General features: G+C 37.7%; 3 protein-coding genes, 1 non-coding gene and 1 pseudogene across 5 annotated transcripts; 3 read left to right on the top strand and 2 right to left on the bottom strand.

Annotated features, from left to right (window-relative positions):
* Positions 1-10: 10 nt before the first annotated feature.
* LOC111777417 (probable lipid-A-disaccharide synthase, mitochondrial) lies at positions 11-4,206 on the top strand. Of its 2 annotated transcripts, XM_023657002.1 has the most exons (8): positions 11-397; positions 632-731; positions 1,175-1,280; positions 1,371-1,594; positions 1,748-1,826; positions 2,160-2,398; positions 3,479-3,705; positions 3,851-4,206. In XM_023657002.1, the coding sequence occupies exons 1-8, from the start codon at positions 150-152 to the stop codon at positions 4,044-4,046; spliced, it is 1,419 nt and encodes a 472-aa protein (XP_023512770.1). In that variant the 5' UTR covers positions 11-149; the 3' UTR covers positions 4,047-4,206. The 2 variants fall into 2 exon arrangements, with proteins under 2 accessions (XP_023512770.1, XP_023512771.1); XM_023657003.1 differs by lacking the exons at positions 11-397; positions 632-731 and adding an exon at positions 739-1,055.
* Positions 4,207-6,257: 2,051 nt separating this feature from the next.
* LOC111777416 lies at positions 6,258-10,502 on the top strand. The gene is made up of 11 exons (XM_023657001.1): positions 6,258-6,474; positions 7,066-7,314; positions 7,561-7,773; positions 7,996-8,076; positions 8,153-8,239; positions 8,316-8,411; positions 8,501-8,554; positions 8,673-9,724; positions 9,830-9,878; positions 10,014-10,053; positions 10,163-10,502. The coding sequence occupies exons 2-11, from the start codon at positions 7,072-7,074 to the stop codon at positions 10,315-10,317; spliced, it is 2,070 nt and encodes a 689-aa protein (XP_023512769.1). The 5' UTR covers positions 6,258-6,474; positions 7,066-7,071; the 3' UTR covers positions 10,318-10,502.
* Positions 10,503-10,985: 483 nt separating this feature from the next.
* On the top strand, positions 10,986-11,066 carry TRNAL-AAG. Its single transcript has one exon. It is a non-coding gene; the product is annotated as a tRNA-Leu (tRNA).
* Positions 11,067-11,090: 24 nt separating this feature from the next.
* LOC111777075 lies at positions 11,091-12,136 on the bottom strand (annotated as a pseudogene).
* LOC111777415 (citrate synthase, glyoxysomal) lies at positions 11,937-16,435 on the bottom strand. Its single transcript, XM_023657000.1, has 13 exons — positions 15,925-16,435; positions 15,540-15,720; positions 15,344-15,429; positions 15,135-15,239; positions 14,243-14,305; positions 13,940-14,049; positions 13,635-13,754; positions 13,476-13,551; positions 13,243-13,316; positions 12,941-13,061; positions 12,731-12,828; positions 12,520-12,643; positions 11,937-12,397 (listed from the first exon to the last, which is right to left on the bottom strand). The coding sequence occupies exons 1-13, from the start codon at positions 16,183-16,185 to the stop codon at positions 12,266-12,268; spliced, it is 1,551 nt and encodes a 516-aa protein (XP_023512768.1). The 5' UTR covers positions 16,186-16,435; the 3' UTR covers positions 11,937-12,265.
* Between the last annotated feature and the right edge of the window lie 2,027 nt (positions 16,436-18,462).

Here is an 18,462-nt window from a genome sequence, read left to right as displayed (position 1 = left end):
AACAAAAACCTCTGCTAGACCTTAGGTCCTTCCGTCCGATTGACCAAGTCAACCGGATCCGGGTTTAAGGTCATTGGCGTTTCATCACCGTAAACGTTTTCGCGGGAGGCAAACGCAGTTGCCGCGGCGGTGCTTTTCTGTGCCGTCAAATGTTATGGATGTATTGGAAATGCTGCTCTGAACGACGGCGAATGATGCGGGGTTTTCTCAACAATATGAACAGGTACTTATCGACCTACAGAGTAGCCGCTAATGCCTTCGAGATGTCTGCAAAACATGGCGAATTGAGGGTTTTCATTGTCGCCGGAGAAGTCTCCGGCGACACCATCGCTTCTCGTCTCATGACATCTCTGAGAACGCTATCTCCAGTTCCTGTTCGTTTCTCCGGCGTCGGAGGGTAAGCTGTTACTTTTTTGAAGTGTCCGAATCGCCTGTTCAAAGGGACATATTTCTGTTTTCCCCTCATTAAAATGTTTATGGCTGAACCGACAAGCTATAGTCTAAGATTTCTGCCATTTTGGTCTCATCCGTGTTTTGAATCCTGTCGGTTGTATGTTAACTTCCATTGATTTCGTTTTAGTGATAGTCTGTTTCTTTAACTACCATTGAAATTTCACATGTTTTGTTACAGCTCCATGATGTCCAAGCAAGGATTGAAGTCTCTATTCCCCATGGAGGATATTGCAGTAATGGGAATATGGGAGCTATGTCCGCATCTAATGAAAATTAGAGTGAGTAGTTCAAAACATAATATACTGGTGTTCTACTGTTTCTCTTTTTAATGCAAGAGAAGAACAGAACCTTCCTCATAGTCATATGATACAACTGTTTGACAAGAAACGAGCTTCCCATCAAAGAATGAAGAACACAAAAGTAAAAAGGGGAAGTAAGTTAAAAAAAAATTATGAAAAAGCCACTTCAATTGATATTTTCATCATAAGAATCATGGAATTATGAAAGAGCTTGGAGATAACACACCCAGTAGTCCCAAGAATTCGACGAGATTCCAAAATCCACAATGGTTCAATGTGTCCCCTAAGCAACTATCTGTTCATGTTAGGAATGATAATGACTACTTTTTGATCTGTTAGATTGGTGTTATATGAATGTGATTTCCTCCGTGTCGTGAGATTTGTGGATTGCCTGGTTTATGTGGAGACTTTGGCAATGCCAGGAAAAGCTCAAGAGGACCGTTGAAGCTGCTATAGTGTTTCAACCTCATGTCGTTGTAACGGTGGACTCTAAAGGGTTCTCGTTCCGCCTCCTAAAGCAGATACGTGGTAATTTGCACCAGCATCTCATGGACTATTGAGTTTTGTTACTTGCTTATACAATTAGAACCACATGTGAACACTGAGGTGGTTTTGCAGCTAGATACCGAAACGATAAATTGGCTTGTCCAGTACATTTCCATTACGTAGCACCGTCATTCTGGGCTTGGAAAGGGGGTGAAGAAAGGCTCAAAGGTCTTGTTGAATTTGTTGACCACATTTTATGCATACTTCCAAATGAAGCAGAAGTTTGTAAATCAAATGGATTGGCAGCAACCTTTGTGGGGCATCCCATTCTCGAGGATACGTTAGACCTCAATGCTGTAAGATATGTCTTATTCCTGATTAATGCAGTGTATAAATTCATCATCTTTGAATTCAATTCATGAAAAAGTAGGCTGCATTCATTGTCGTTTATCTTACTCTAATTGACTCAGTTTAATGCAGCCACACTAATGCCCTGTGATTTTATGTAGGGGAAGGATGCCTCATTACTGGAGTTGAAAATACAGGGAAGTTGCAAAGATTTTCTAATTCAAAACGACATTCGTGCTGGTAATACGCCTCGCCTAAACTTTCCTTGAATGTAGATTTCTACTTGGCAGTATCTGTGTATTAAACACTTTTCTCATTTTATGAACCATGACAAGCTTGCAGTCTCATGATATCCTATCATTAGTATTTTTCAAAATTTTGAACATAGATTCCTTGAGCAAAACCTTATAAAGGTGTTACTCGTTTTGTAACGCTATTTTGTCTTTTTATGTATAAATGATTTTGAGCAAAGTTTAGGTATTTGTTAAAAGAAAAAGAAGCTTAAATCTGGATTTTGTATTGAATCAGTTAAAAATCCTTAGTGAGACATTTGAGGGAATTTTGTTTTTGAAGATGCAACAATCATTTCCCTGCTTCCTGGAAGTAGGTTACAGGAAGTCAGCAGAATGATTCCAATCTATGCAAGTACGTTGGAGTTACTGAAAGAATCCTTCCCGGAGCTGACAACAATCATCCACGTTGCTCCTAATGCTGATGTACAGGAACATATAAGTGGAGTCCTTCATAAGTGGCCTGTGCCTGCCGTATTGGTTGCAGGAGGATCACCACAAGCAAAATATGATGCATTCAGTGTAAGTCCTTTCAGTCTACTCAATGTAACTAACATTAAAAAAAAATTATTGGTTTTTATTCTAGTACGGAAGGCAACTGTAATAGCCCAAGCTCACCGCTAGCAGATATTGTTCGCTTTTGCCCGTTACGTATGACCGTCAGCCTCATGATTTTAAATCGCGAGAGAGAGGTTTCCACACCCTTATAACAAAGATTTTGTTCCCCTTTTCACAATTGATGTAGGATCTCATAATCTACCCCCTTTGGGAGCCCAATGTCCTCACTGGCACACCGCCCAGTGTCTGGCTCTGATACCATTTGTAATAGCCCAAGCTCACTACTAGCAAATATTGTCCGCTTTGGCCCGTTATGTATCACCGTCAGCCTCACAATTTTAGCATCTACTAGGGAGAGGTTTCCACACCTGTATAAGAAAGGTTTTGTACCGGTATAAGAAAGGTTTTGTACCTGTATAAGAAAGGTTTTGTTCCTCTCTCCAACCGAGGTGCAATAGTTCCATTTGTAACTCCTATTGTTGAAAATTTGAACCCCTATTCTTGGATATAGTGATTATGACACCCATGCAATACCTCTTGCATTCTAGGAGATAAAATTGTTTCAGGTTTGCTGTCACTGCTACGTGGTAGTGTCTTGCTTGTGAAAGTCGAAAGGTCAAATGATTTTGAGGTAATGAAGTAAAATAGTTGTAAGAACTGGACCTTAAGAATATCCACGCCTGTACACAGCAGCTACCGTAATCTGCAAACTTTTCTTTTTCCAAGCTCCTAGTCAAGCTTAATGCATAGATTTTTTAGCGGACTAACTATTGCTGCTATTAAAATCATAGATGGAAATTAAGTTCCTTCGATTGAGATTCAAATCTCCATTCACGTTTATGTTTGTAGCAGGATTTTACTTCCTTTCTTCTTCCTTGTTTGATTTGATAATTTACTTTTCTGAACTATGAGGGCATGGCATGTATTTGGCTTAGTACTGATACTCATAATGCCAGAACTTAACCACTCAAGCACTAATGAGATTGTTTTGCTGTGACTCGTCAATAGGATGCAATCCTAGTCTGAACTTTACATGCCTTGCAGGCAAGTAAGGTTGCATTATGTACTTCTGGTACAGTTGCTACGGAGTTGCAGCTTGCTCGGTTACCTTTTGTAGTTGCTTACCGAGCTCATTTCTTAACCGAATGGTTGATTCGACACAAAGCGAAAGTATCATACATCTCCCTTCCAAATATTCTCTTAAACTCACCTGTTATCCCAGAGGCACTGTTTCAAGAATGCACTCCAAGAAGGCTACAGTCGATGCTCAAGTAACATGATTTTGCATTTTTCATTGCAAACTATCTTTTCCATTAGATCTCAAACGTTATCTCAACATCTTAGCAGACGCCATAGGCTTGTGTTTGGACTGGATATAACTACATATTGCTTGAATTGGTCCGTTTATCATTGCAGGGAATTGATACGTAACGACGGTCTACGCAACAAACAGATTGTCGCGGCCGAAGAGGTTCTTAAACTGCTGTGTCCTTCAAAAGAAAGTACGAAGATCTTAGCACGGGCGGGTTTAAAATGCACATCTTCATCTTCAATCTGCACACCCAGCATGATAGCGGCATCTACCATACTGTACTATGAAAGGACGCAGTAGGTGGGTTGGAATCAGCCAATTTTCCAGCAGTGAAATGCTGATCAATGATCTTTTTCTTATGAACCATTCTTAATTCTTGGAATTGTTCGTTTGAGAAACATTTCAAATGAATACAAACCATTGATAATCAGAGATGGATTCATTTTGGCCAAACGGTAAATGCTGAAGTGCCCAAAGAAAAAAGAAAAAAGAAAATGATTAAAATAAGGTAATAATTAAGAAAAAAACAATTATATATATATATATATATATATATATATATATTTATTTATTTATTTATTTATTTATTTATTTATTTATTTACTGGGAGTCAATATTCTATTGAAATTAGATATCCTATTTTGGTTCTTATATTTTAAAAATATTAATTTTAGCCTAATCTTAAAAAAATATTAGTTTGACCATACATTTTTAAAAAAATATAACTATTTTGGTATAGTATTATTTTTATTTTAATCTAAAAAATTAATGACGTAATATAGTAAATATCAAAATTACTGCTTTTTTAGTTTAAAAACAAAATATAACAAACTGTAAAATTAATTTATATAATTTTTTAATGAGTTAAATAATAAACAAAGATTTTAATAAAAAAAATATATACTTAATTGGTCGATCCGTTTTCTTTGATTCCTAATATTGTCCAATTTTACCGAATAATATCCTCCGCCGAATATTGATGCCACGTGTCAGCATTTCATGGTTTAAATGCACAATACCCTTGCCTCAAGACCAGCTCAATTAAACGGAATTTCCCCAACAATAAAAAATAAAAAAATAAAAAAGTGAAAAAAAAAAAAACAAATCCATTTCTTATATATATTGGTGGCCGCTTCGTCCCTTCAATCCCATTACCGCCATCAAACTCCTGCACCGAAATCATCCGTACTATCAAACCCTAGCTTTTTTGTAGAGAAGTCCGACCCCAAATTTCCTCAACCATGGCAGTTTCAAGACGACTGGCCCTTCTCTCCCTCGGAACAATCCTTCTGTGCCTCTTGTTCGCTAGAGCCGCCATCGCCGAGTCCGACTACGGCGACGACATTCACGCCGTCAGGCATTCCTCCGCTTCCGACAACTGCAATCGCGAGCAACCCTACAAAGGCGACCAATGCAGGGAAGAAAACGACGGCGTAGAGGATGAAGATTTTGATGACACCTACAAGATCGTCAATAACGTCGCCATAAGGTTATCGGCGTCCGGAAGCAAACTTCGTGAGGCGGAGGAAGAGGACGATCTGCCGGTGCCCGAGGAAGAGATCCGCAATCTATCGATAGTGGGGCACTGAGCAGCGGCGAGAGNCTTTTATGGTATTGGAGAGAATTTAATTTTTTTTTTTTTTTTAATTCGGCAATTTATTTTCGTCTTTGGTTTCTTCGTCTTTCGGCATAAGAAACGTACATGCCGGCTTTATCATGTACGGATCAGCATCCATTCAGCTAGTTCATTAAGCAATCGTAAAAATAGTTGGGAAGGAAAAATTATTGTAGTTTTCTTTTTTTCTTTATTTATTTATTTATTATTATTATTTAAATGACTGGTGATGAATATTAAATTAAAAACTCACTTTAATTATTGATTTACTTTAATATGCACCTTTAAAAAAACAGTGAGTCTTTTAATTAATTTTACTCTAGTTTTTTTTAGAAACTTTTAAAAAAATTAATAAAGTATTTTTATTCTCGTATTGGTTGCCATGCCATAATTGATAGGGAGAGCTTCCCATAATTGACAGGGAGGTTCTCACACCTCCGTTTTGTTCCTCTCTCTGATTGATTGTTGATAAGACCTTCTCTAATTGATAGGGCATTCCCTTCTCTGACTGATAGGGCCCTCGTGGACTCTCTCTCTCTGACTGATAGGGCCCTCTAATAGGGCCCTCGTGGACTCTCTCTCTCTGACTGATAGGGCCCTCTAATAGGGCCCTCGTGGACTCTCTCTCTCTGACTAATAGGGCATTCCCTTGTCTGATTGACGTGGCATTCCCCTCTCTGATTGACGTGGCCCTCGAGGACTCTCTCTTATTGACGGAAATTTAATAATTTACCATGTTTGGATGGAAATTTAATATTAAAATTAAAAAATTTATCTAATTTTGAGTGGTTAAAAATATAGAATTAAAATAAACATAAAACGTAAAATTGATTTTTAAAGTAATAAGGAAAAAGAAAAAATGAGACATAATTTTAGTTTCTAGTAGATTCCTTGGATTATACGCCAGCGCATACGTAATGTTTTCTGAACCGCCGTAATAATGCGCGGCGTTGTCATTCGCCTTCCGATACCCGTCGAGTAAATTCCCGCCATCTGCACAAGTCCGACATCCATTTTATTTTTCCAACTCTTACAAATCTCCTCTATTTTCTCATCGAACCAGTTCTTCGGCAATATCGATATTCCTCCAGCACAGGAGACAGCCAACTTCTGGTAAGTCAATTCATGTCTGTCTAGGTTTCGATTGTCCTTCCACAAGTTTTAAGACCGTGGTTTTGATTTCGTTTTGTTTGAACGGAATTCAATTGGTGAATTGAGCTGTTTTAGATTGGTAGGGTTTGTTATCGTCGCCTCTTGATTTCCCGGAGAATATATTATTCTATCTGGGGTGATTTGCTTCGAGAAGTAATCAGATTGTTCTGTTGTTCAGAATATCGTAATTCGTAGGTTCAATCTTTTCAAATTGTTTTCACGAGATTAGCGATAATTGAAGCGAGATTTAATTTTTTTACCTTTTCGATTTTCGATTTTCTCTTCGTTATTGATGTTTGACTAGTTTCGGGATAGATCGAGAGGAACTTCCATTGTCTGAAACCAATCGCTCTTCAATTTTCTAATAGTTACAGTGTTCATAATCCATTTTGGTTTTTGAGCAAACTCACACCATCGGTCAATACATTTATCTTACACTGCCAGATTCTTATTAAGATGAGAGCGAGAAGCTGTTGCTTTGACAATCTAAATTTCTTTATGCAATGTGTACTGAGTAATGAGTATCCGAATAAAAGTTTTTATTTCTTTCAGGAGAACATGGATCAGCAACACAGCATCTATAATATACCCGTCATATGGAGGGGAACAAAGTATATGGTGGAAATCAGTTCAGAGTCTACTCTTAGGGACCTCGGTCAGAAGCTGCTAAACTTAACTGGAGTTAAAGCAGATACCATTAGACTCATAGTTCCACAATATTCCGGCAAAAGCTCTAAAATGTTTCATCCTTTTTCTGATGAAGATGGATACTTGAATTTGCAGAAAATTTCCATTTTCAAGGTGCAATTCGTTTAATTATTTTTATAAAGATGAGTTGTTTAGGTCGCGCAGCTTAGCCACTTGTTGGTTTTTGATTTGATGCATTACCAGTTATAGTATTTAGTTGATGCATGTGAAGTTTCGGATATAAAGTTTGCTGTTTTCTGGTCCAGTTCCAAGAATTTTTCCTTTCACTTTCAAAGATACCAAAAATTGTCATTGTTCTGCTAGTTCTAGGTGACTGACTATCAACTCTGACTCCTTCAGGACAACAAGCCTATCAGAATGATGGGAGTCCCTAGGAATGAGGTAGATGAAGTTTTGAACAATGCTAAGAAAAATGAACGAATTGCTGGGTTTGATGAAGAAGAGAAAAGACAGAAGCAACGAATGTCAAGTAAGCCTATGGGCGTGCTGAAACTGCCAGAAGGACCCTATGTATTTTGTGAATTTCGGACCCTTCAAATTCCAGGAATTGAGGTGCTCTTTAGCGTATATTCAATAATTTTATATTGTATGCATAAACATTGCAGCAGGATTGCATTTTGTAGGGCTTATGCCCTTTAATCTGGATACAGATTTGCTCTTAAATATTTGTTTTTTAACTGTATTCCTTATAAGATTCCCTTTGGCTGTTGAGTACTGCATTAATCTACATGTCTTTGACTGGTGGTGAATGACACATTCTTTCATTGGCTGTAGTTGAACCCTCCAGCTTCAGAAGCTTTGAAAAGAATGCATATGTTAGCTGCGGATCCTGGTATTGTTGCAATCATGAACAAGGTAAAGGAATGTCTAAATCTGGATGTCTGTAATATATGATTAGCAACAAATAACCTGGTGATTGGCCTTCTTTTAGCACCGTTGGCGTGTGGGAATTATGACTGAGATGGATCCTGTTGGCTATGTTGGTGTGAGCCCAAAATGTATTCTTGGCTTTAATAAGGTACATCCACTTTAGTACGTGGACAACTATGGATATTATTTTCCAATTTTGATTTTTGACTATATGTTCTGATCAGAACCATGGAGAGGAGATATCCCTGCGACTTCGTACAGATGATCTAAAGGGCTTCAGAAAATATGAAAGAGTTAAAAAAACTTTACTCCACGAACTTGTGAGCACTTTTTGTTTTGTTTTTTTTATACATGCAGAGGATAATTAAGTCCCGAATGAATCTCTGAACTTATTGTGATTTGCAATTAGGCACATATGATTTATTCTGAGCACGATGCCAACTTCTATGCTTTGGATAAACAGGTAATAATGTTTTTTATTATGAATTTTTTTTCCTCATTTATGGCCATATTGTTGATTCTAGCTTTGCGTTCATTATTATTCCTTAACAGGGTGGTTTTTTCAATTTGATATTTCTTAGCTTAATGAGGAGGCTGCCACTTTGGATTGGACAAGATCAAAAGGCCATACGTTGGCTGGAATTAAGTATTCTCAGTATCATGAAGAAAGCGACGATGTCGAAGATGGCTTTGGTGTCTCACAGAAACTTGGTGGAAGTACGTCGCATCAGCTGGTTAATGCCCGTTCTGCTTCAGTTGCTGCTGCTTATCACCGTTTGACCAACACAGCAGATTTCAGTTCAAGAGTGTCTCCAGTAAGTGGAGAGTCGGATCCCAATAGTTCTAATTACCAAAAAAAACTGGAGCCTGATCCTAACGACGGTGCTTATCAAAAGAAGCTTGAGCCTGACCCTGATGACAGCTCCAATGAACAAAACATGCTCAAGCCTGATCCCGACAACAATTCTAATTATGAAAACAAGCCCGAACCTGATCCTGATGATGCTATAGGTTGCAAAATTATAGAATCTGATGGTGGACCAAGATTCAATAGGAGTCTAGTAGTTCAAACCGATTTGAGCAGCAAGGATGTGCAGCCTGTGCCTTCTACTAACAGCAGATTGTTGGAAGCCACAAAGTTGTATGGAGAACCGGATCCTGATGATATGGGAAGCTCTTTGAACGGTAAAATAACTGACAAAAACCATTTTTCTCCAGGAATGCAAAACCTGGATTGCAACAGTTCACAAAGAATGGTTGTTGAACCTGGTCCAGATGACTTGGGAGAGAAAATGAACACGTTGGGGTGTGGAAATGCTACTGGACATGATGAAGCCGATTGCCTACAAGCTGGCTTAGTGGCAGATCAAACCCATTTAAGTATAAGCTGTAAAAAGCATGATGAGGAACCGATGCAGATAGAGCCTGATCCTGACGAAAGTTTGGTACATCAAGCGGATTTATCTAAAATGCCTGTTGACGAGCCTGATCCCGATGACCAAGAAATTCAAAGAATACAAGACTCTGTTTCTGTTGTATGCAATCGATTGCGTGAAGCTATTGGAAAGCTGCTGACTGAACTTAAACCTTCTGAATCTTCAGCAGTTTTTCAAACTCTGTTCAAGATTGTTAAGTAAGTTCTACTGATTATGAGCGCAACCTCTGCTATTATTTTTGCGACTGGTCATTAGGATTCATTCAATATTGAATTGTTGACTGAAATTCTTCTCTTCTGCAGGAACGTAATTGAACACCCTGATGAAACGAAATACAGAAAGCTTCGCAAGGCAAGAGGACTAACTTTCCCCTTCTACTTCACTTCATTTCGTGAACTACTCTCCCTCTCTGTTTTGTTCTGTTTTTTTTTTTTTTTTTTCAAAAATTAAACTTGTTACCTTGAGCTAATAAATGATGCATTGCAGACTAATCCCATCATCCAGAAGAATGTTGCCAATTATAAAGGTTAGTTTTGTATGCATCCATATCCAGTGTACTTAAAACAACAAAATTAGGGAATCAAACTAAATTACTATGATCAATTGTATCAATTCTTCTATATTTTTTAATGCAGCTGCATTGGAGATCCTCTTCTTGATAGGTTTTATTGAAGATGCACTGCTAGATGAAATCGGCAAGGTAGAAACATTCCTTGTACTGAAGCGCAACGATCCTGGCTTATTGTGGCTTGCGAAATCCACCCTTGAAACATTCAATGGTTGCATGTAGCTTGAACAACATATTTTCTTATATTTAACAGAACTGTAAACTAAAACGAGTGGTATAGTACTGTATACAAGTGGTGGTTTATTGTGTTCGACCTGGACTAGACAACCCGACATCAAACAGGGATGAGTCGCTCTAAGTATATTTATTCAAATAAGAAGAGGGTTGTTAATAAATGTTTCTGAATAGCTTTAGTGTGCCACTAGTTTGGATCTGATAACCATTCCTTCAAGTTTATGGTTGTTTTTTTTTTCCTCAATTTTCTTTTTTACTATGATTTCACAAGGATAGAGAAGTCCGTGGGGCGGGGTCGAAAAGTATTCCCCATTCTCACCTCCTGTCTTCCACAAATCCCTGAAAGTGTTGCTCTCTCCTTTTGTTAGTCTCCTACACATAATGAACGTGTTAATTAAGTCGTCGTGGTATTTCCTTCTATTCGTTGCTCATTAGCCAAATCTCGCTTCCGACTCGGTTGCCATGTATCTTCTTCATCTTTTTCGGTGAGTGAAGCTTTTGATCCCCCTCCTGCAGTTCATGCTTGAAGATTGGTTGTTACTTGTAACCCTCCTGCAGTTCTATTTAGTTCTTTAATTGAACTGAAAGAGAGAAACAAAAATTCCCGAAGGAAGCGACAGAGATATATAATTTTATTTTACGATCGTCATCAACCTGTTGAGATGGCCGAGTTGGTCTAAGGCGCCAGATTAAGGTTCTGGTCCGAAAGGGCGTGGGTTCAAATCCCACTCTCAACAATTTCTATTTTTTTTCGAATCATTTTAGAATTGTTTGGACGACCCCGGAATCTCCGTCAAGAATGTTCCCAAAACTCATCATTCGCTCCATTTCCAACCCCCTTCTTCCCTTATCCATTTCCTTCCCTTCCCCCACAGCCTGCGCCACATTGCAGAGCAAATCCTCACAGAACCCCAATGGCAATTCCAGCTTCCCCATCAGCTCCAATGGAGGAACCATCACCTTCTCTTCTTCAAACCATTCTTCTCGTCTCTCTCAAACTCCCACCATTCATTCATCCATTAACTCATTCAGTTTCCTCATTTTCCTCCTTCTGCTCGGCTGACGCTGCAGCAAATCTGCGCCCAATATGCCAATTAGCTGCCTCTGTTGGTTCCCCATCCGCCATAATTGCTGACAGAGTGTGTGAATTTGACGCCCCATTTGTTCCTTCTCGTTTTTTTCGTGTTTCTGTAGCTAGGATTGGAATATGGTGTTTTCTTCATAAGGGGTTTTGATTTTCATCTCGAGTTCTTGTCTCTCTGGTTCTGACAATGAAGCTCCACTTCCATGGCTGTGGCTGTAGATTGGTTTGCGTCTATGTATGCTTTTTAGAAGATGGATTCCTCCTCTTATAAACCCCTCGTTGTAAAATTCCCATTTCTCTCGATCGATCTTCCTAATCAACTAAAAAAACAGATTAAACTAAGATTCTAAACTAAAATCTTTGTAACAACATCTCCATAATGATTTGATTTTGAGTATTTTATATGTTAATTTATGAAGTAATAAAAAGTTCGAAAAATTAAATTAAACAAACCTAGGTGATAAGAAATAGGAGCGAAGATGAAATTACTAAAAAGAGTGGTAAAATAAAAAAATAAAAAAAATAAAAAATAATGATTTTTTTTTTTTTTTTTAAAGGAAGAAATTGCAGGACAATTCGTCACATCCATTTCCTTACAACTGGAAAGGAGAATATGATAATAAGGGTACAACATAAGGTCCTCTAAAATACTGGAAATTACAATACCGCATCCTACTTAAACAAGAAACTTACACGCTGCATACAAATGGCGAAGTAGAGCATTTATTCTTGAAAAGGAGGATTTATCTCTAACGTTGTTCTACTTTGCAACTTTGTACAACATAAGTGTTGCTTTCCTTGCGATGCATTGTTTTATTCTCCTACATCTGATTTGGATGAATCGGAACTAGCCTAGATCCCCGATCCAGACAGTCGGCGCTTGGAGGCGTTGGAAACGGAAACCTGACCGAGCCTGTCTGCCTTGGCCGGTACAAGTCGTTCGTTGGGTGGTATATAATGTCGCAGCCATTCCCCAGTGTAGACCTGAGTTCCATGAACGAACAGAGAATAAGGTTTAACTGAACTCATAGCTAGCATCATACCAAGTTTCATGCTATCTAGTCTGAGAAGATAGTTTACAAAGATCTGGTGAGAAGATAACTAACCTGTTGAGGTCGAATTATCTTAGTGTCGGGATCATCCAGCGATTCCCGCCAATGTGCCAAGTATCCAGCCATTCGAGGGATTGCAAACAGCACAGTGAAAAATTCAGGTGGAAATCCCATAGCCCTGATCAAACACGTCATCAGTTATCGACTCCTCAAGAGACGGATCACTTGCATATCTTCATTAGAAAACTAAAATATACCTTCCTACCTATATATTAATCCGGAGTAAAAGTCAACGTTTGGGTATAATTTCCTCTTGACAAAATACTCATCTGAAAGAGCAGCCTTCTCCAGAGCAACAGCCACCTATATGGCACCATAATCATTGTTAAACAATGCTCAAAGAGGAATTGCTTCACGCTCTTAGAGAGTGTGAGCAGATCGCATTTTCACATGGAAACAGTTGTCAGACAAATACCTCAATGAGAGGATCCCGACCAACAATGGAAAACACTTCTTCGGCTAGTTTTCTTATAACCTTAGCTCTTGGATCGTAGTTCTTGTACACCCTATGGCCGAAACCTGACATCTTCCTTTTCCTGGAGAACTAAGTAACGTGAGCAATCTAACTAGCATTCCTAAGTTAAGAAAACAAAAATAAAGATCCTTGGGAAGTAAGATAAGTCCATTGGTACAAAGTGGTGTCTACCAGTTCTTTCACAGTACAAAAAGAGAACAACCAAGTAAAAATTTAACTTATGGGCACAAAATGGCAAGTACCTGTTTTTAACACCCTCGATAAATTCTGGAATATTATTAACAGTTCCAATCTCACTTAGCATTTTAAGCACAGCCTACAATCATCAGGAAAACAAAAGAAATGAACCAAAACAAATCGAGAATGTCACAAAAGAGCAAAGTGGTAGTGTTTAATCCATGGAGAGAACCCCATACTCAAATCATTGGGAAACTAGCTGATTCCAATCGCTGGGGGAAATTGCTTTTATGCTTACCTCATTGGCCCCACCATGAAGAGGGCCATACAGTGCTCCGACAGCTCCAGAAAGAGCAGTGAACACATCAACACCACTGAAAAGCCATAAAGAGAAGGGATCAGACAGGAATAATAGATGCCCTAATTTAGTGAGGACATTGGTACAAAAGCTGTCTACCTTGAAGCCAGATGGCGAGCAGCAGATGTTGAGCAGTTCATTTCATGTTCTGCATGAAGGATGAATAGAATGTCGAGTACTCTAGCAAGCCGAGGATTGGGTTTGTAAGACCTATTACCCCTGCATAGATAAAAGTCTGGATCAGGCCCAAAGCCTTTGTTTTTCTACATCCTGGATAGCAAGTACAATGCTATACTACTCACACAAGTATTCAATTTAGCAAAGGTAAATAAGATGGCATTTCTATTATATAATAGAACCTGTCCTCATATATTAATGGAAACAAAGATGTCTAGGCAACTTACAAAGAATCAAGCATGTACAGGAAATTCTCCGAATAAGAAAGATTGCTGGAAGGGAGAACTGGAGGTCTTCCAGCAAGTCTAAGATAAGCTGCTGCTGCAATGGTGGGAGCCTATAAATTCAGAGAAAATACCCAACAAATTAGTTGGTAGTTCCATACATCTAGAAGGAAGTACATGGAGGTCTCAAACTATAATGAACATTCTATGAAAAATTACATTGGCAGGCAAACCAAAAAAGTAATACTGGCATAACAAAAACTGATGAAATTATCTTAGCTGACAAAATGTTCATAGAAAGCATACCTTCCCTATAATACGAGCTATTTGTTTGTCTCTCACTTGCTTAGACTTGTAAAGATCTTGTCCCTACAGCAAAACAATGGTACACGACTAAATACAAAACACCTTTCACATCACATAGCCTTAAAAGATAGATGCACCGAGTAACAACCACATCATGAAGCTTTCATCAAGAGTTGTACAGTTATTATGTTAGTTTATATAGATTTTTTAATCAGCTTTCTTACGTTTTTATATAGTATTTTCCAATTTTCTTGTAATAACATATAAATCCAAAATCAGGTTGTAATTGGGACTTCTAACTGATGAATATGTGAATTTTACTTCAATGAAGGTTTCTTCCTTCTCGAGATGGATTTCCCATCTATTCGTGGCCATTGATGCCATTTTAAGAGAATCTGCTGCATAAAAAATAACTGAAGTACGATGAACTACATATATAAGTTATTCAGTTAAAGTAAAGACAACATGCAGTTTTAAATGTTAATTGTATACAGAAAGTGAAAAATAGAACTTTCTCCACAGTATGCCCTAAAAACTTTTTCTAGAAGAGCCACAGCGTACAAAATAATCAGTTCAAGCAGGTATAGTTTCTCGTTCTTATTAATGTTTATTAAACGAAAGTGGCACTTGACTTTAAAGCTGGGTTGACAGCTTCTAGAAGGAGGGGGAAGGAGGGACCCAAGAACCCAGGGAACTTCCCCTTTTTCATTCTATTTTCTTCATTTTTTTAATCTTTTCTTGAGAGGGAGCAGTGGATGAGTCAAGAAGGAAGAAATGAAATAATTGGTCCCTTGGTCTGTCTTTCGATTAAAAATCAATATGAGCCTGATCTTTAAAATGGAGCAGAACCTTAATATACAATAACAACTGAGATCCAAAAATATCAACTTACTCTAAGGGCAGGATTGGCATCTGGATGAAAGACAGATAGAGCACTCATTGCACTAACAAGCACACCCATTGGATGTGCATCATGAGGCATTGCTTGAATAATATCCTATTGAGATAAGAGAGAACTCTATCAATAAGAAGCCCTTCAGACAATGAAATTTATATAAAGAAATATGTGTAGGAAAACTCAATAGAACAATGCAATCGCACCAAAAGTCCCTGCGGTACAGCCGAATGCTGAGAAATAGCGAATTCCCAGTCTGCCAATTGACTCTGAGAAGGCAAATTCCCATACACTGGAACAAATCAGGCATTACATCAGCGAACGAAATATGAAATATCATACACAACCACAATGATTTTAGACCAACAAAATAGTTAAAGTGATAGCTCCTCGAAGGCTTACTCAAGAGGTATGCAACTTCCACATAGGTACTACTCTCAGCCAATTCCTCAATCGGGTAGCCTCTGTACCTAAGAATTCCCAAGTCACCATCAATATAACTGATCGACGACCGAACTGGAGCCGTGTTGAGATAGCCTGGATCATACAGCTTAAGCCCCTTGTCATTTGGTCCAGTAGTTATCTACAAATATTACGAGAAAAGTCATTAAACTAAAATCGGTGCCTACATAAATAACACCACGAAGATTCCAAGATATCAAACAACACAAGAAAAACTTCATCACGCGCATCTGACCAGCCTAAAGTTAAATCAACAACAACCAAACAAACGAATAAACCGATTCAAATACGGGAAAATATATTACAGATCCATTAATTCGTGTACCTTCTTCAAATCGGTGGCCTTGATCGTGCCTTCTTCAGATACCTGGACCTGGTACCTCTTTCCAGTTCTCTCATCTACAATCGTCAACGTACCCTTCACCAATTCAGGTGGCGCAACCATGGTCTGAGCTGACACGCAATGAGCCTCGAGGGACGAAGCCATCACCGGCGGTTCCAAGGACGCGGCGCTCAGATGCGCTGCCAGAACGGCCAAGCGATGACGAGCAACGTTCGAAGGCGACAATTCCATGTCGGTGGGCATCTGTTTTCCTTTCCGATCGACGGAAATGAGATTCTAAACGACTGAGATTACAACCAAACAATATACGAACAGGAAAGCAAATAATCTAACAATTCTCCGACTCCGCTTCTAAATTCCCTGAACTAAAAAAGGCGATACAGTTTCTCTCAAGAACGAAGCGAAAATTGCTCGCATTTAAAAGGTGTGAGAAAGCTCTTTGGACAAGAAGAAGAAAAAAAGGGCGGATAACTGTGAGCTCATGCCACGTGTACTTTCCTCGCTCCATTTTTTTCCTACCAAAAATATATCAACTAAGTCAAACTATTCCATAAAATCATCACAATTTAGTTATCTCATAATGATTAAAAAAATGTAGATTAACATAAAACTAAATATACAAATAAGCAATTTGATACTGAGGGTGAGCTAACTCCAAAACTCGTCTTCAATTTGGATAGTAGGCTGTAACTCACCTGCATGGAACTAGAATCGTTAGTAATCACCGATCAGCCATACGGCGGTGAATTCGTTCCCAGGCCTTGTACACACCGCCCGTCACACTATGGGAGCTAGCCAATTTGATATAAATTAAAAACATATCACAAAATAATTCTTTACAAAAAAGCCATAAAAGCTTTTTTCCTTACTAATCAAGTGATAAAATAAAGTTAATGTTTCGAAGAAAAGAGATTTAAAAAAAGTGGTTTAAGTAGCTCGGCCGGTTAGAACAAAGATGTTTAAGGTAGCTCAGAACAAAAGATTGCAGATCCTTACATCAATAGTTCAAATACACTTCTAAACAAAAGGTCCAAAAGACACGTAGGCCGAACAAAAAAAAAAGTCAAATCAAACCGATATCGAAGTCAAACAAGAGATAGAATTTCAAATTGAATAAATGACAACCAACAATAAGACTTAAATCAAATTTGAATAGACTTGAGTATGTAATGAATAAGAATTCAAAGACATTAAAAATGACAATGATAAGATAAATTATACAAAATTCTCCAAAGTTTTATTTATATAAAAAGTCTAGCATATGAAATAATTAGAATTAGGAAATTGCTTTCTACATACGAAATTTAGGCAAAGAATGTTATATTATGGTACAAGCAAGTCCAACACGTAATTTCCAGACAATAACTTAAAAGACCAAAATCTCAATATTGAAAAATTAATAAGATAATTGGTATTGACAAATATTTCTGAGGAAACCACGGGCCTTGATCAATAAATTCCAAACCATTAGATAATTCATAAAAATTTATTATTTGATATTTATTTTCATGTTAATTTTCATATAATGATTCAATGTTACTATACTCACCCAATGCCACCTACGAGCGACTGTGATTGGCCTATCTTTGTGATGGAAACATGATCAACTTGGTAAATCAACGGCCCCGATGAAGCGTTATCCGAATCCCGAGCAGCTATCGTCTAGAAAAAGTGGGGCCCAGTGATAATGGTCTTGGGAGACTCAACAAGGATAATGGAAAGGTAAGTACAGATATGGAAATAGAAATTAGAAATATATTTATATTAAAATTTTGCATATTATTATTTTACAATATCAAACAATTTATAATATAATATATATATTTATTTTTTATTCTCACAAAAAAAAAAAAAAAACTGAATTTATTTATTTATCTTTTTTTTATTTTAAAACTTCAATTCGAATCTTGATAAGCAAAATAATAAAAATGTTATTTAAAAAAAAAACAATATTTTGCTGAACTCAGTAAATCTAAGTACAAAGAATAGATTAGTGAAAAAAAAAAAAAAAAACTTTAATTTACGCACTTCAAAAAGTACTCGATATCCATGCCTAAGCTAATATTCAGAGTAATAATTAAGAGTGAAGTGCAATTCAGAGCATGTTTTTCTTCCTTTTCCAGCTCAAAATTGAGATTTTCTTATTGTTTATATGAGATTGGAAGGCCCTATACGCCACAAAGAAAACAAGGTTTTCAAGGGAATGTTTAGAGGGAAGTTGATTAAGGGTAACTGTTCAGTTTCAGGGCAAAATTAAGACTTGTTATGTGAGGATTAAGATTGTACCTTTGTTAGTTTGTTTGCTGGCTGATTTTTGAACCAAACGCGATGTAATCTAAACTGGTATCATCTGAAAGGGACCATTGCCCGGTTAAGGGATTGCACACAAATCCAGCCATCTCTTCACCTGAAACAACCAGCCATGCATGAATTGGGTGATACGACAATAGAAAACAGCGACCGCTGAAGAAGGGTTATGTAGAAACATAAAAGATATGGTATTTATGCATTAGTCTTATT

Source organism: Cucurbita pepo, chromosome LG16, assembly GCF_002806865.2.
Source record: "Cucurbita pepo subsp. pepo cultivar mu-cu-16 chromosome LG16, ASM280686v2, whole genome shotgun sequence".
In the NCBI taxonomy this organism is placed as follows: domain Eukaryota; kingdom Viridiplantae; phylum Streptophyta; class Magnoliopsida; order Cucurbitales; family Cucurbitaceae; genus Cucurbita; species Cucurbita pepo.
Note: the sequence above shows the minus strand (reverse complement) of the source record. Positions and strands in the feature narration are given on the sequence as shown.

What these genes read in the sequence shown, in the direction of transcription:
- LOC111777415 (XM_023657000.1), bottom strand. Translation starts at nt 16,185, where the DNA reads ATGCCCACCGACATGGAATTGTCGCCTTCGAACGTTGCTCGTCATCGC. An exon ending in CTGTACCGCAGGGACTTTTG is followed by an intron (nt 15,240 to 15,343) that starts GTGCGATTGCAT and finishes TTATCTCAATAG; the next exon opens with GATATTATTCAAGCAATGCC. An exon ending in ATGCCAATCCTGCCCTTAGA is followed by an intron (nt 14,306 to 15,134) that starts GTAAGTTGATAT and finishes GTTTTGCTGTAG; the next exon opens with GGACAAGATCTTTACAAGTC.
- LOC111777417 (XM_023657002.1), top strand. Translation starts at nt 150, where the DNA reads ATGTTATGGATGTATTGGAAATGCTGCTCTGAACGACGGCGAATGATG. An exon ending in CGCATCTAATGAAAATTAGA is followed by an intron (nt 732 to 1,174) that starts GTGAGTAGTTCA and finishes TGGCAATGCCAG; the next exon opens with GAAAAGCTCAAGAGGACCGT. An exon ending in CAAAATATGATGCATTCAGT is followed by an intron (nt 2,399 to 3,478) that starts GTAAGTCCTTTC and finishes CATGCCTTGCAG; the next exon opens with GCAAGTAAGGTTGCATTATG.
- LOC111777416 (XM_023657001.1), top strand. Translation starts at nt 7,072, where the DNA reads ATGGATCAGCAACACAGCATCTATAATATACCCGTCATATGGAGGGGA. An exon ending in GTATTCTTGGCTTTAATAAG is followed by an intron (nt 8,240 to 8,315) that starts GTACATCCACTT and finishes TGTTCTGATCAG; the next exon opens with AACCATGGAGAGGAGATATC. An exon ending in ACTCTGTTCAAGATTGTTAA is followed by an intron (nt 9,725 to 9,829) that starts GTAAGTTCTACT and finishes TCTCTTCTGCAG; the next exon opens with GAACGTAATTGAACACCCTG.